The 12,113-nt window shown below is 48.5% G+C and overlaps 2 protein-coding genes across 3 annotated transcripts; one reads left to right on the top strand and one right to left on the bottom strand.

Annotated features, from left to right (window-relative positions):
• The first annotated feature begins 302 nt into the window (after positions 1–302).
• LOC120649512 (soluble inorganic pyrophosphatase) lies at positions 303–6,032 on the top strand. 2 transcript variants are annotated; one of them, XM_039926337.1, is made up of 9 exons: positions 303–477; positions 2,167–2,259; positions 2,460–2,488; positions 3,082–3,147; positions 4,824–4,931; positions 5,006–5,071; positions 5,272–5,392; positions 5,504–5,585; positions 5,731–6,032. In XM_039926337.1, exons 2-9 carry the CDS (start codon positions 2,169–2,171, stop codon positions 5,771–5,773), a joined length of 606 nt encoding a protein of 201 aa, XP_039782271.1. In that variant the 5' UTR covers positions 303–477; positions 2,167–2,168; the 3' UTR covers positions 5,774–6,032. The 2 variants fall into 2 exon arrangements, with proteins under 2 accessions (XP_039782271.1, XP_039782262.1); XM_039926328.1 differs by lacking the exon at positions 303–477 and adding an exon at positions 516–594.
• A 310-nt stretch (positions 6,033–6,342) lies between these two features.
• Positions 6,343–11,968, bottom strand: LOC120649495 (ornithine carbamoyltransferase, chloroplastic-like). Its single transcript, XM_039926307.1, has 5 exons — positions 11,623–11,968; positions 10,531–10,865; positions 9,797–9,928; positions 9,416–9,691; positions 6,343–6,882 (listed from the first exon to the last, which is right to left on the bottom strand). Exons 1-5 carry the CDS (start codon positions 11,807–11,809, stop codon positions 6,700–6,702), a joined length of 1,113 nt encoding a protein of 370 aa, XP_039782241.1. The 5' UTR covers positions 11,810–11,968; the 3' UTR covers positions 6,343–6,699.
• Between the last annotated feature and the right edge of the window lie 145 nt (positions 11,969–12,113).

Raw genomic sequence — 12,113 nt, 5'->3', positions numbered from 1 at the left:
GTGCACGCCCGCGGTGGACGAGGTCTACCCACGCCGGGAACCCGATTCCCCGTATATTCCCCGGGCGGGAACCGGATGCGGGGTGCGCGGCTGCGCGCCTCCCCCCACCCCAGCTTCCCACTCCCAGCTGCCTCCACTAGAGCGTTATCCCCCGCGTGGGCGCGATCCGCGCCGTCCACGTCCCCGTCGCGCGTCCATCGGACGGCCCCGAACAGGGAGCCGGCCAGCCGGGGGGACGCCCCGGGCCCACCCGCCTCCCCTCGCGTCACCGAAAAGCAAAAGCCTGGGCCCCGGCTGGCTGGCTGCCCGAAATATCATATCGATTCGAGTCCGTGGCGCTGGACAGCAGCAGCAGCAGCCGCAGCGAACTCGAGGCCGCTCCCTCCCTCCGCCACCTCGCGCCCGCCCGCCCGCCCGCTGACGCCTCTCCTCGCTTTCGCCACCGGGGAGGGGAGGGCGACCCTCCGATCGGCTCCGGTGAGTGGCGAGGCCCCCTCTCCTCTTTCCCTCGATCCGGCCCGGTGGTTCTGATGGCGCTGGTTTCTTGGGGGCGCCGTGCTGTGCGACAGCATTTCTTGGTGTCTCGCCCGCCCTGTGCGTGCTCGGGTGCTTCTTGCCTTGCCTTGCCGTTCGATGCGCCCGTCGGGGCGGTTTGCTTCGCGTTTTGTGCTTCTTTGGTGTTCTTTCCGGTGTTTGATCTGATGGCGGTGTAGTTAGTGATCAGCTGTGTGCTGGCGGTTTTGCTGCGGCCATTTTTCTCTCCCTCCTTTTCCTCCGTTTTCATGAAGGAAGGATTCGTGCGTGCTCTTTCCTCGCATTTTTTCCCATTGTTTTGCGTACGCTTTGGTGAGTTAACAAGGGCGACACCATGTTATATTACGCGAAAACGTTTTGCGATCGAGTTAGCTTGGTTTGGATCTGCTTCGATTTGTTTTGGATTGGGCCATTTCCTCTTTGTACTGTGTGGTGTTCCTTCGCTCGCCTTTTCGAGCGTCCATTTCTTGTTTTGTGGAGTTCGCTACAAAAAGGCAGAAGCGCTGCAACCTCGTGGGCTTTTCCCCATCTGCTATTTGTTTCCCATCTGGCCATCTGGGATATAGTTCTAGTTGTGAGCATGTATTTATTCTTTGAACCGATTATACTTGTGCATGGTTCCTATATTTGCAAAAATGTGGTGCTGCAGTTGTTCAGGGCAAGTGTTTAGGATACTGATGTCATCTCCTCGTATTGGTCTTTAAAACTCTTGACTAACACCATGCTAGTTTCGATTAATTTATTGCGATCCTTCTGACTGCTGCATACGAGCTTGCATAGAATAGATGTACTAATCTGACCGCATCCTTTGGCAATCGCATAAAATAGTTTCACTTGGCATTGTTTATTGGCCTCTTTCTTTGTGCTGTTTGAAGTTACTTATAGAAGGCCACTTTACATTTGCCTTTTTCTGTATCTGTTTGGCTTTGAAGTTACTCAGCAGAAAGAGCTTTTCATTTACTTCAAAAGAATGAGCTTTTCTGGATTCCCAATTTATTGATGGTCCATTCTTTAAGTTACTAAGCACTCGGTTTCTGTTTTAGACCTCTAGTTTTTCACTCTGCATTTTTCTGGACTATTTTCAATGTGTTTGTAAATTGTGTCATGTACTCATGTCTACTGACAACAGAGCAAGAAACCAAGAACATCAATCTTCAGTTAGTTACTTGGTCATTGGGGTCTTGTATGTGGTGGTAGTAATTTTTAGCGTAAAATTGCATCTGTTGTTTGCTAGAGTCTGCTTAGCATTGCGTGTTGATGTTGAGGCAATAGAGATAGGAGCGATGCTTGTTCTGAAAACTTGAAAATTGTGTACTCTTGGATACAAGTCCACGGAGATCAGAGATTGTGGGCTAAACACTTAACAGTATAATTGACATGGCAAAGTTCCATATACGCAGGATAACAACACGTTGGCTTTTGTAGTAATGACGGACATGATCTGATCTACTTACCTATTCATGGAGCTCATGCTTAACCTTACTTTGTTATTGTACATAATCTGGTTTACTTACCTATTCGTGGATCTCATGCTTAACCTTACTTTGTTATACTATTTAATTTTCATCCAATTCCTATTGCCCTTGATTCAGAAAAAATGTTGAATTAATGAAATTGTTTTAAATCATGTAGCTATGGCTGGCACTGCTGTTCTCAACGAGCGCATCCTTTCTTCCATGTCCCAGAAACATGTTGCTGCTCATCCATGGCATGATTTGGAGATAGGTACAAAATACTCATAAATCTCTAATCAAGGACGCATCATTTTGCTATGTTTTCTTAAGACTATGATATTGTCACCTTTTCATTCCGTCATGATGTATAAAATACTGAAATGCATTAGTGTTATGTAATAATGGCAAATATCTCTATTCAAGTGATTTCTTGTTTTGTCTTTGCCTAATCGAATGCGCCTTCAAATGCAGGACCAGGGGCTCCTGAAGTTTTCAACTGTGTAAGTTTACCTTCTATTACTAAATTTACAATATGGTTGGTGTTCTGGATTTCGATCATACTGATGGGCAAGAATTTGAAACTTTATCTTCATACTTGCATTAAGCCCCATATGATAGCATAGGGACTGATATTCGTGGCCTCTTTGGTTAGCAGTCTTGGACTCCACGATTTGTAACGTCCCTACATATGTCTACTGATACTTACTGGGACAATAGAGCTTAAGTTACATTGTACCAAATCATTTTCATGATATTTAAATGTGTACATCATTTTGGCTGTCATATGAATATATGACCTACTGATTCAAACATTTGTCGAACTGTCATGCAGTATGAATATATGATGAACCAGTTCAACCATGTCTCACGTTGTGTTACCATGGTGTACTTACTCACCAATTAACAGTTCTGTATAAACCAGCTACGCCTACATACTAGTAGATAGCATTTGTTCCAGCCTGGGCTCCTTTATTTACGTGCATTCAGCTGGCATGCTGAAATTCAGCATGTCTCAAACCTATCTTTATCTGAAATTCAGCTGGTGTTCTATTTCTATTAAGTTTATGCACATGTTTTTCCTTTTCAATTTCAGGTGGTTGAGATTCCTAGAGGCGGCAAGGTGAAGTATGAGTTGGACAAGGCATCTGGTCTGATCAAGGTGAGATCCTATGTCATGTTCAGTCCGTTAATCTTGTTTAAATATATTTGTTAATTTGAAATCACTTGGTGTTTGTGCACCATAGCTCCGCTCCCTATTAGACAAGGAAATACAGTCACCGTGCCTAGAGTTTAAGAGCTCTGTCAATTAGCATTACTTCAGACAAATGTAGTCTTTATTTCAAAGGAATAAAGACAAGGGTAATTGGTCTGTGGGACATCCTCAAATGGTGATTTTGTGCCGCGCACACTCCATACTTCGAATTTGTGCACAACACACTGTGATTCTATATTTTTTGTCTCCAACACACCGCAGCACATAAAAAGACTTCTTTGCCCTTGGAAAATCGGGCCCACCGTCAGCTCTCTCCCTCTCCTCCTTCCTCCTTTCCCTTCCCGTGCCTCTCTCTCTCTCCCTGTCCTCCCTCTGCCGCGCTCCCCCTCGTCTTCCCCGACAGCCGAGCCGGCCGGCGCGCGCGCCCCTCCTCTATCCTCCATCTCTCCCCCTCGTCTTCCTCGACGGCCGCGCTCCCTCGTCTTCCCCAATGGCCGAGCCGGCCGGCGCGCGCGCCCCTCCATCCTCCATCTCTCCCCCTCGTCTTCCCCGACGGCCACGCTCCCTCGTCTTCCCCGCGTGGGCGGGCAAGCGCCGCCGCGGGCGGGCGAGAGCCGCGCCGCACCACGCGTGCGGGCGAGGGCCGCCTCTGGTGTTCCTCCTCGCGGTCTTCCTCCCCCGCCTCCGCCCCTCCTCGCGGCGTCCACGACGGCGCGGCGGAGCGAGCCCCCTCCTCCCTTCCCTGTAGCTGCGGCGAGAGCGCGGCGGCCTTCTCGACCCCGAGCTCCGGCGGCGGCGAGCGCGCGGCGGAGGGCGGAGCACGGCAGGCGCGGCGGGTGCGGCGAGCCTGCGCGGGCGAGCGAGCCGAGCTCGAGGTCGTCGAGGGGCGGAGGTCCCTCCGGCCCGGCAGTGCGTGGGAGGAAGCGACCCCCACCGGCGGCGAGGTCGAGCTCGGCGGCCCAGGCGGCGAGGTCGAGCTCCGGCCCGAGCGGGGCGCACAGAGCTCCCTAGCGCGAACGGCGGCGCTCGGCCCCCCTTTCCGCTATGGATTGGGCCTGAGCGCGCGGACTCCGGCGGCGGCGGCCGGATCCGACCCACCGTGGCGCTTCGAGCTCGCCGGGCCGCGGCCGCCTCCTTGCCACGCCTCCTCGTCCTGCCCGCCGGCGGATCGATCCGGCGCGTCTGCAGAGGAGCAGCGCGGAGTTGCCCGCCGGCGGATCGAGCCGGCGCGGCAGCGGAGCAGCTCCGCGGCCTCCCTCCGCGCGGCGGCTGGGCGGCGGTGGTGCGGCGGAGCGCGCGGCTTCGGGGCGAGCCGGGGAGAGTTGACGGGTGGGCCCGGTTTTTCAAGGGCAAAGAAGTCTTTTTATGTGCTGCGGTGTGTTGGAGACAAAAATATAGAATCACAGTGTGCTGTGCACAAATTCGAAGTATGGAGTGTGTGTGGCACAAAATCATCATTTGAGGATGTCCCACAGACCAATTACCCTAAAGACAAGGACAGGTCTTAATAATATGCCAATAATAGTATGTCGATTAGGAACTTAGGATTATGGTGGACTTGCTTCCTACAACATTTGTTTTTTTCACATCCACAATAGATAATTGGAGATTATTTGTTACAGGTTGATCGTGTCCTTTACTCCTCTGTTGTTTACCCACACAACTATGGTTTCATTCCACGCACACTCTGTGAGGATAGTGACCCCATGGACGTCCTCATCCTGATGCAGGTACTAATATATGTAACATTTAAAGAACTTCCATTATCAGCTTTTACTAACATTGTGTTCTCTTGTTCTGGCAGGAACAAGTTGTCCCTGGGTGTTTCCTGCGAGCTCGTGCTATTGGGCTCATGCCTATGATTGATCAGGTCTAGTTTGTCCATCACCTGATTGCATACTCTGTTTCACATTTGTGCCTCATATTTTTGCATGTACTTTGGGATGACTTGATGAATGAGCTTTGACCAAGCCAGCATAAGGCTTTTCTATGGAATAACAATTCTCATAAATTAATTTACCTCGAGGCTGAGTTCTTACATCTTATTTAATCGTTAATCATTATCACTAGGGAGAGAAAGATGATAAGATCATAGCAGTTTGCGCTGATGACCCTGAATACCGTCACTACACGGACATCAAGGACCTTCCTCCACATCGCCTTCAAGAGATTCGCCGCTTCTTTGAAGATTGTATGTTCTTAGATTATATCCATTGCTCATCCCAACTGTTACATTACAGATCATCAACTGCAGTTACTACTAGCTAGAGTGTAATTGTTATATTTCTGCTGTGGCTGACAGACAAGAAGAATGAAAACAAAGAGGTCGCGGTGAATGAGTTCCTCCCAGCAAAAGATGCCATCGACGCAATCAAATACTCTATGTAAGTTTTCTTTTTCGCGCTCAGGCAGCATGATACGGTACTATTATATACTAACTTGCTTTGATACAATTTTATATAAGACAAAATTTCACATGTCATAAAAAAGGAGCCATTTCACAAAACTATTTCAAACGGTATAATGCAGGGACCTGTATGGCTCGTACATCATCGAAGGACTGAGGAAGTAACAAGATTGCAGATGCTTCATGATTTACTCAGCAGCTCGAGAGTACTGTAGCACGACGTATGTTAACATGCACGAACTGAAATCATGACAAAGGAATATTACCTTCTGTTCATGTTGAGAGAAGCAGCAGTGCCTTTTGTTTCCATTATATATGCTTATCTTGGCCTTGCTGAAATCTGTCGTCAAACCAACATTTGACAGAACGATTGCCTGATAGAAAATCACTTGATACATAAATGTCATTTGCTTATCTTCACTGCGTTTTCCAATGTACCGTGAGTTTTTTCTTTTTGTATATCGTCATTCGTTATGTGTTCTAGAGATGCTTAGGATTTGCTGTTGTTAGCTGAATGCTCGCTATTACGGGCCAATGTTTTGGCATATGTTCTGCTTGCACAGAATCTAATTACTGGGTGGCAGTAACTGCCTCTCAGTTTCACTAGCAACTTCTGCTTACAGGCCATCGCAGAATTCAGCCGGTTTGGAGAAACAGCAATTGGCAAACATGGTGCTTCCAAGTACCCTACAATACTCAGCATTCCAGCCCCTGAAGCTATAAGCAATTAAACGTAGCACACATGCCTAGCGTTTTGCTATTTCAGATTATGTTCAAGGCTTTTGGACCTCTTACAAGTTACAAAACGCCAATCTTTACACGATTTGCAAATTTGGCACCAAAGAAGTTTGTGTTTTTATTCAAGATTGCCACCCTTTTACAGTACAACAAGCTACCACCTAGACAAGCAAAATATCACGTTGCTGGACAAACCAATTCATCGTAATACAGTGACTGACATGTTTCAAAAACGTTACCCTCATGCCTCCAAAGAAACTCTAGAGCTTCAGCGCTAAAGCTGAAACAGCCTTTATCCCTCAGTAATGCCCTAGAATTTAAGAAAGGTGTAATAGTGGTGTGCCGAAGGGGTATTAAGCACCAAGGACATGAAGCATGATGGCATTCTGAGCGTGCATCCGGTTCTCAGCCTGAGGGAATACGATTGAGTTGGGAGCCTCAATAGCACCGTCTGTCACCTCCACCCCTCTCTCTGCAGGTAAACAATGCATGAGGTAGGCCTGTGGACCAGCAATCTCCATCATGGCTTCATCCACCTGCAGGAAAGGGTAAAAGTAGGTGCTTTAGCTGAGGGCCACCACATATGCAACTAGCATGACGAAGACCAAAAGAAGACATCTGCATAAGTGTTGCTTGTACAGTTCACCATCACTAAAGCATCATAACTATTTGTATGAGATAAAGGCTGGTATTATTGTTATTCTTGAAGGGTTTGATGGTAAGAACATAAATGATTACTTGTCCAGTTTTCCGTAAACCACCATATGGACTGGAACCAGTAAATGTAGTTGGTGTCCAGTAATACAAGAATGAATTCTAATGAGCGTATTGTTACGGTTGAGGAGAGGAAGAGAGAGTGAACTATCTAATTGTATTGAGAGAGGCCCTTTGGGCATATATAGAGTACAAGAGGAGACCCCAAACCCTAGACTAAAGTACAATGACTATAATACCCTTAACACCCCCTCTCAAATGCAACGTGAATGCAATGACGTTGCATTTGGAGAGTTGACACTAAGCACTAGACTAAAAAGAAACAAGAAAAAGATACATCCAAGTCTAAAATCTTGATATCGTCGAAGCGTGCAACTCTTGAACATGTCATGTAAATGACTCCTCCACAAGAGGGTATTGCCTTCACAAACCAGTACTTGAGCAAATACCTCGGGTCTTCACAAACCAGTATATCAACTCCTCAAACACGATCCTTGCTTTGGAGACTTGAACTTGACAATAACTTGAGATGTGTCAAACCAGCCAAACGGAGAGGAGAGAGTTCACTGCTGCAAGACGGCAGGCAGCGAGATGACATGATGATGATGATGACGACAAATAAATGGCCATTGATCAAGATGTGGAGCAAAACGGCTCCGAAAGGGACCAAGAGGGCAAAGGTCGCACCAACAATGACGACATCGGTTAGCAAATCGACGGGATTCAACTAACCATAAAATAAAACAAAGATAATGGCTGATCTAACAATGGAATTGTGGGCATACATGGCTTCGACAAATTGAACGAATTTGTGAACTTGGTTGGGCAACAGAACATGACAAAGATTGATATGCTAGCAGAAGCATGCAGCTGGGATATGATTCGCTGCAGCAAAGAAAACATTTAAGCATCAAGCAAGGACTGCTAGCAGCTGATATGGATGGACACATCACACATGTGGACTGAATATACTGAAGAAAAAAAAAGGACTCAAGGCAGCAGCAGATGACAGCAGCAGGCACAAGCAAAATATGAATTGCAGTAGATGGACACCAACAGCAGCAGAATTACAGAGCAACAAAATTGGACTTGGATTGGCGTGGACGCAGATGCAAGTGCAACGAAGCAAAGCAATACTACCAGCAGCTGCATGTGCGAGATCAATTTCAGAACGGGCCTCCAGCAGCAGTAGCAGCAAGTAGCAGAACAGAGCACCGCACCGCACAGCACGATGACGGGGGACTGGGGGAGAAGCAGGGCGACGGGCCTCTGCTGCCCCCAATCCGAGCGGACAGGAGCAGAGGGACGAGCCCCTTCTCCCGAGAAGCGGCAACAAGCAGCAAGAGGAGGGGCGGCGGCAGGGGATGAACTGCAGCCGGTCCTCTGCAAACAGAGAGAACAGAGGAGGGCGGACGGCGCGAGGACGAGCCGGCGGGGACAGGCGGACGAACGACGGGGAGTCCGCGAGCAGATCGACGACGGGCAGCTGCTGCAGCACCCCCCTTCCGGCGGCCGGACGAGCGGAGATGGAGGCGGGGCGGAGGAGCCCCGACGGCGGGCGGACGGGCGGCGCTGGACGGACGCCGCGGACTGAACTACTGAAGATGGCGGCTGCACAAGCCGGCGGCCGCTGCTCCCGACGGGCGGACGCGGGCAGATGGCGGGGACGAGCCGCGACGGGCGGCGCAGAAGGAGGCCGCGATGGCGGTGCAGGAGGCCGCGACGGGCGGCGACGAAGATGGCCGGCGGAGGAGGCGGTGGCGGCCGGATCAGCGACGGGCAGGGCTTGCTGCTCCCCTCCCGTGAGCAAATCGACGACAGGCGGCTGAAGAGGAGGCCACGACGGCGCGGACGGGCGCCGCGCGACGGCGCAGATGGATCCGCCGCGATGGGCGGCGGACAGAGGACGGCGGCGCCGGATCCATGAGGGGGAGGGGCTGCTGCTCCCCTCCTGCGAGCGGATCGATGGCGGATGGGGACGGATCCACGACGGGCAGGGGCTGCTGCTCCCCTCCCGCGACTGGACGGATCTTGCTGCTGCTGCTATGACTCAATAACCAAAAAAAATGGGTTTGGGTCTGGAGGATGCCGCCCCCAGGAGCAAGACGAAGCTCCCAGGGGCAGCGCAGCGGCGACGACGAGGGTGGTCGGCCGGATCAGAACGATGGCTGTGATACCATGTTACGGTTGAGGAGAGGAAGAGAGAGGCCCTTTGGGCATATATATAGAGTACAAGAGGAGACCCCAAACCCTAGACTAAAGTACAATGACTATAATACCCTTAACACGTATATCTTCCAATCAGGGTAGCTGACATGAGCAAAGACAGGGTGCAAATGAGAAAAATAGACAAACCGTGAATCCTTGGAACTTCTGTTTTCTATAATCAGCTTCTTCCTTTTGGCCCATGCTGGCCCAGACATCTGTGTAAACAACATCTGCTCCCTTAACTGCTTCCCTGGGATCATTTGTTATTTCAATCTTACTGATTCCAGCACTCCTGGCGATCTCCACTGTCTTTGCATCTGGCTCAAATCCCTTAGGACAAGCGCATACAAAGTGAAAAGGGAGCACAGCAGCCAATAGAAGCCATGAGTGCACAATATTGTTCCCATCTCCAACATAGACAACCTGCAAAGCGATTTTTAGAAAGGAAAATGGTCACATCGCACAAAATTGAAATATAAAGAAAAAAGAGCATATGCAGCTACTTCAATGGTACATATAATGATCTACCTTGGTGTTTTCAATACGATCAATGTGCTCAAGCATAGTAAGTGCATCAGCCATTATCTGGCATGGATGGTTATAGTCAGTGAGACCATTTATGACAGGTACAGATGCATACTTCGCCAAGTCCAGAATATCCTGCAAAAAACCATATTGGGAGTTAGGGAGATAATGCGTAGATGCAAAATATATATATAGTAACCAATACTGGATCCAAATTTAAGGTTAATGCATGCATGCAGAATGGTAGCAGTAAATTAGGAAGATCAAGTATCTCGGTACATGTTGAAAAAACAAGATGATCCCGAAGCAAGGTCAACCCAGAAAATCAATAATCCGCTTGATGCATTAGGTAAAATATTTTTTGATATACTAACATAATCAAACCAAGAAAAATCACATAAGATACATGCTAAGATAATGACATCAGTTCGAAAAACATCATGCCTCGACATTCCAAACAGATGCTAAAATTGGCATCTAGATTATTAGATTAACATACTGTTTCAGTAAAAGTGTAAAATCTACGCTAAATCGAAGTTGGTATTTCCTATTAATCTATTTCAGATTGGGAAGATCTAACTTTAGCTGCCTACTCTAATGCTCATAGTTTTGAGGTGCTCAAGCAACATAGGGAAGACAGATCAAATGTGTAAATAATCCAGAACGTGCGTACTAGCAGATTATGTTGGTAAACAGGTCAACCAGAAAAATGCGTAATCATGAAACCAAGCTCATACCTGGTGACCGAAAACCCTAGCCATAATGATGTCATTATAGCCAGAGAGAACTCGAGCAACATCACGAGTCTCCTCACGCTTGCCCATTTGGATATCATCAGGACCCAAATAGATAGCATGTCCACCAAGTAAGAAGAATCCTGTCTCAAATGAAACACGGGTCCTCATTGATGGCTTGGCAAAAATCATCGCCATTGATTTCCCTTTGAATGGTTGGAAGCTCCTGTCTCCAGATTTTATTGCTGTCTTAACCTCAAGCGCCCGATTAAGGATATTCATGATCGCATCCTTGTCAAAATCATTGATATGAAGGAAATCCTTAGGAGCCTGTTTGACTGCAAGAAAATGCTGCAGTTAGAAGGAAAGTGCACTAAGCATGAAATGGTACTTCCTATATATGATGAAAGCTCCCTTCAATTCCTAAAACATTAAGGTGCATATATTTGTATGAAAGGGTCACATTCAGAATCAAATCAAAGTTAAATTAGTTGTACCCGTACATTTTACACCACATCAGACAGCAAAACAAAAATCTTTACTCAGAATTAAATCAAAGTTAAATTAGTTGTACCTGTACATTTTACACCGCATCAACACAGAAAAATTAAAATTTTACAGTAGAATTAGCTCAATGGTGATGTGAAGCAAAATCAAATTACACAATGCACAAATCAAAGTGCCCAACTGCTGAGAAATTCAAGGAAAATGCGAGGTTTGGCAATTCACATAACAGTCATCAGCCTAGTGACTACACCAGAACAGAAACAAGCCTGAAATTTTGGCACAGGCAATGTAGCAGCGTAGGGTTTATTCTATATTTTTCTAGTAAAAAGGTAGCGTTGACTTTTGAGAGAGGACCCAAAGCTAGCTTATAAACGAAAGGGCATGATCACATTTGAGTGACCCAAACCAACGAAATCAACCAAGCTTCACAGCTGACAGTTTATCACATCTCACAGCATGGCTACTTCAAACACCAGGCGCAGACCAGCGGCCGGATCCCCGAGCAGAACCCTAGTCCCTAGATACCAGCGAGCCCACAACCCAGCAAGTAATCATGAAACACTTCAATGCGGCATCAGAGTCTCTAACCATCTTTCCCCGTGGCGGCGGACGCGGCGGGAGTGGACACGGCGGCGGCCGCGACCCCGCGGCGGGCCACGGGCGAAACGGCGGCGATTGGGCGCGCGGCGAGCGGAGGGAGGGTGAGCGGCTGCCGGAGGCGGGGGGAGGAGAGGACGAGGTGGCCGCTGGAGCCGGAGATCGCCGCCGGCGTCATCGCGGGTGGCGCGAGTGTGACTGGGGTGCCGAGGCGGCGCGGCGAGGCGAAGCGGATGGGAGTATGGAAGGACAGGTGTGTGATGGTCTGATGGATGGGGTGGGGGTGGACTGGGGGAGTGGGGACTAGGGAGGATACTGGCGTCTGGCCGTCGCCGGCGTCGGCGTCGGGATACGGACTAGTTAGGGTTGACTGTTGAGGTGCTCTTTGTTTCCACGGTCTAAAGTTTAACTCCTATCACATCAAATTTTTATTATTATTTAGAAGTATTAAATAAAATATATTTATAAATTTTTTGACATAT

The sequence above is a fragment of the Panicum virgatum genome, chromosome 1K, assembly GCF_016808335.1.
Source record: "Panicum virgatum strain AP13 chromosome 1K, P.virgatum_v5, whole genome shotgun sequence".
NCBI lineage: Eukaryota > Viridiplantae > Streptophyta > Magnoliopsida > Poales > Poaceae > Panicum > Panicum virgatum.
Note: the sequence above shows the minus strand (reverse complement) of the source record. Positions and strands in the feature narration are given on the sequence as shown.

What these genes read in the sequence shown, in the direction of transcription:
- LOC120649512 (XM_039926328.1), top strand. Translation starts at nt 531, where the DNA reads ATGGCGCTGGTTTCTTGGGGGCGCCGTGCTGTGCGACAGCATTTCTTG. An exon ending in ATGGCATGATTTGGAGATAG is followed by an intron (nt 2,260 to 2,459) that starts GTACAAAATACT and finishes CTTCAAATGCAG; the next exon opens with GACCAGGGGCTCCTGAAGTT. An exon ending in GACGCAATCAAATACTCTAT is followed by an intron (nt 5,586 to 5,730) that starts GTAAGTTTTCTT and finishes GGTATAATGCAG; the next exon opens with GGACCTGTATGGCTCGTACA.
- LOC120649495 (XM_039926307.1), bottom strand. Translation starts at nt 11,809, where the DNA reads ATGACGCCGGCGGCGATCTCCGGCTCCAGCGGCCACCTCGTCCTCTCC. An exon ending in CGCCGCCACGGGGAAAGATG is followed by an intron (nt 10,866 to 11,622) that starts GTTAGAGACTCT and finishes ATTTTCTTGCAG; the next exon opens with TCAAACAGGCTCCTAAGGAT. An exon ending in CTAGGGTTTTCGGTCACCAG is followed by an intron (nt 9,929 to 10,530) that starts GTATGAGCTTGG and finishes GGTTTTTTGCAG; the next exon opens with GATATTCTGGACTTGGCGAA.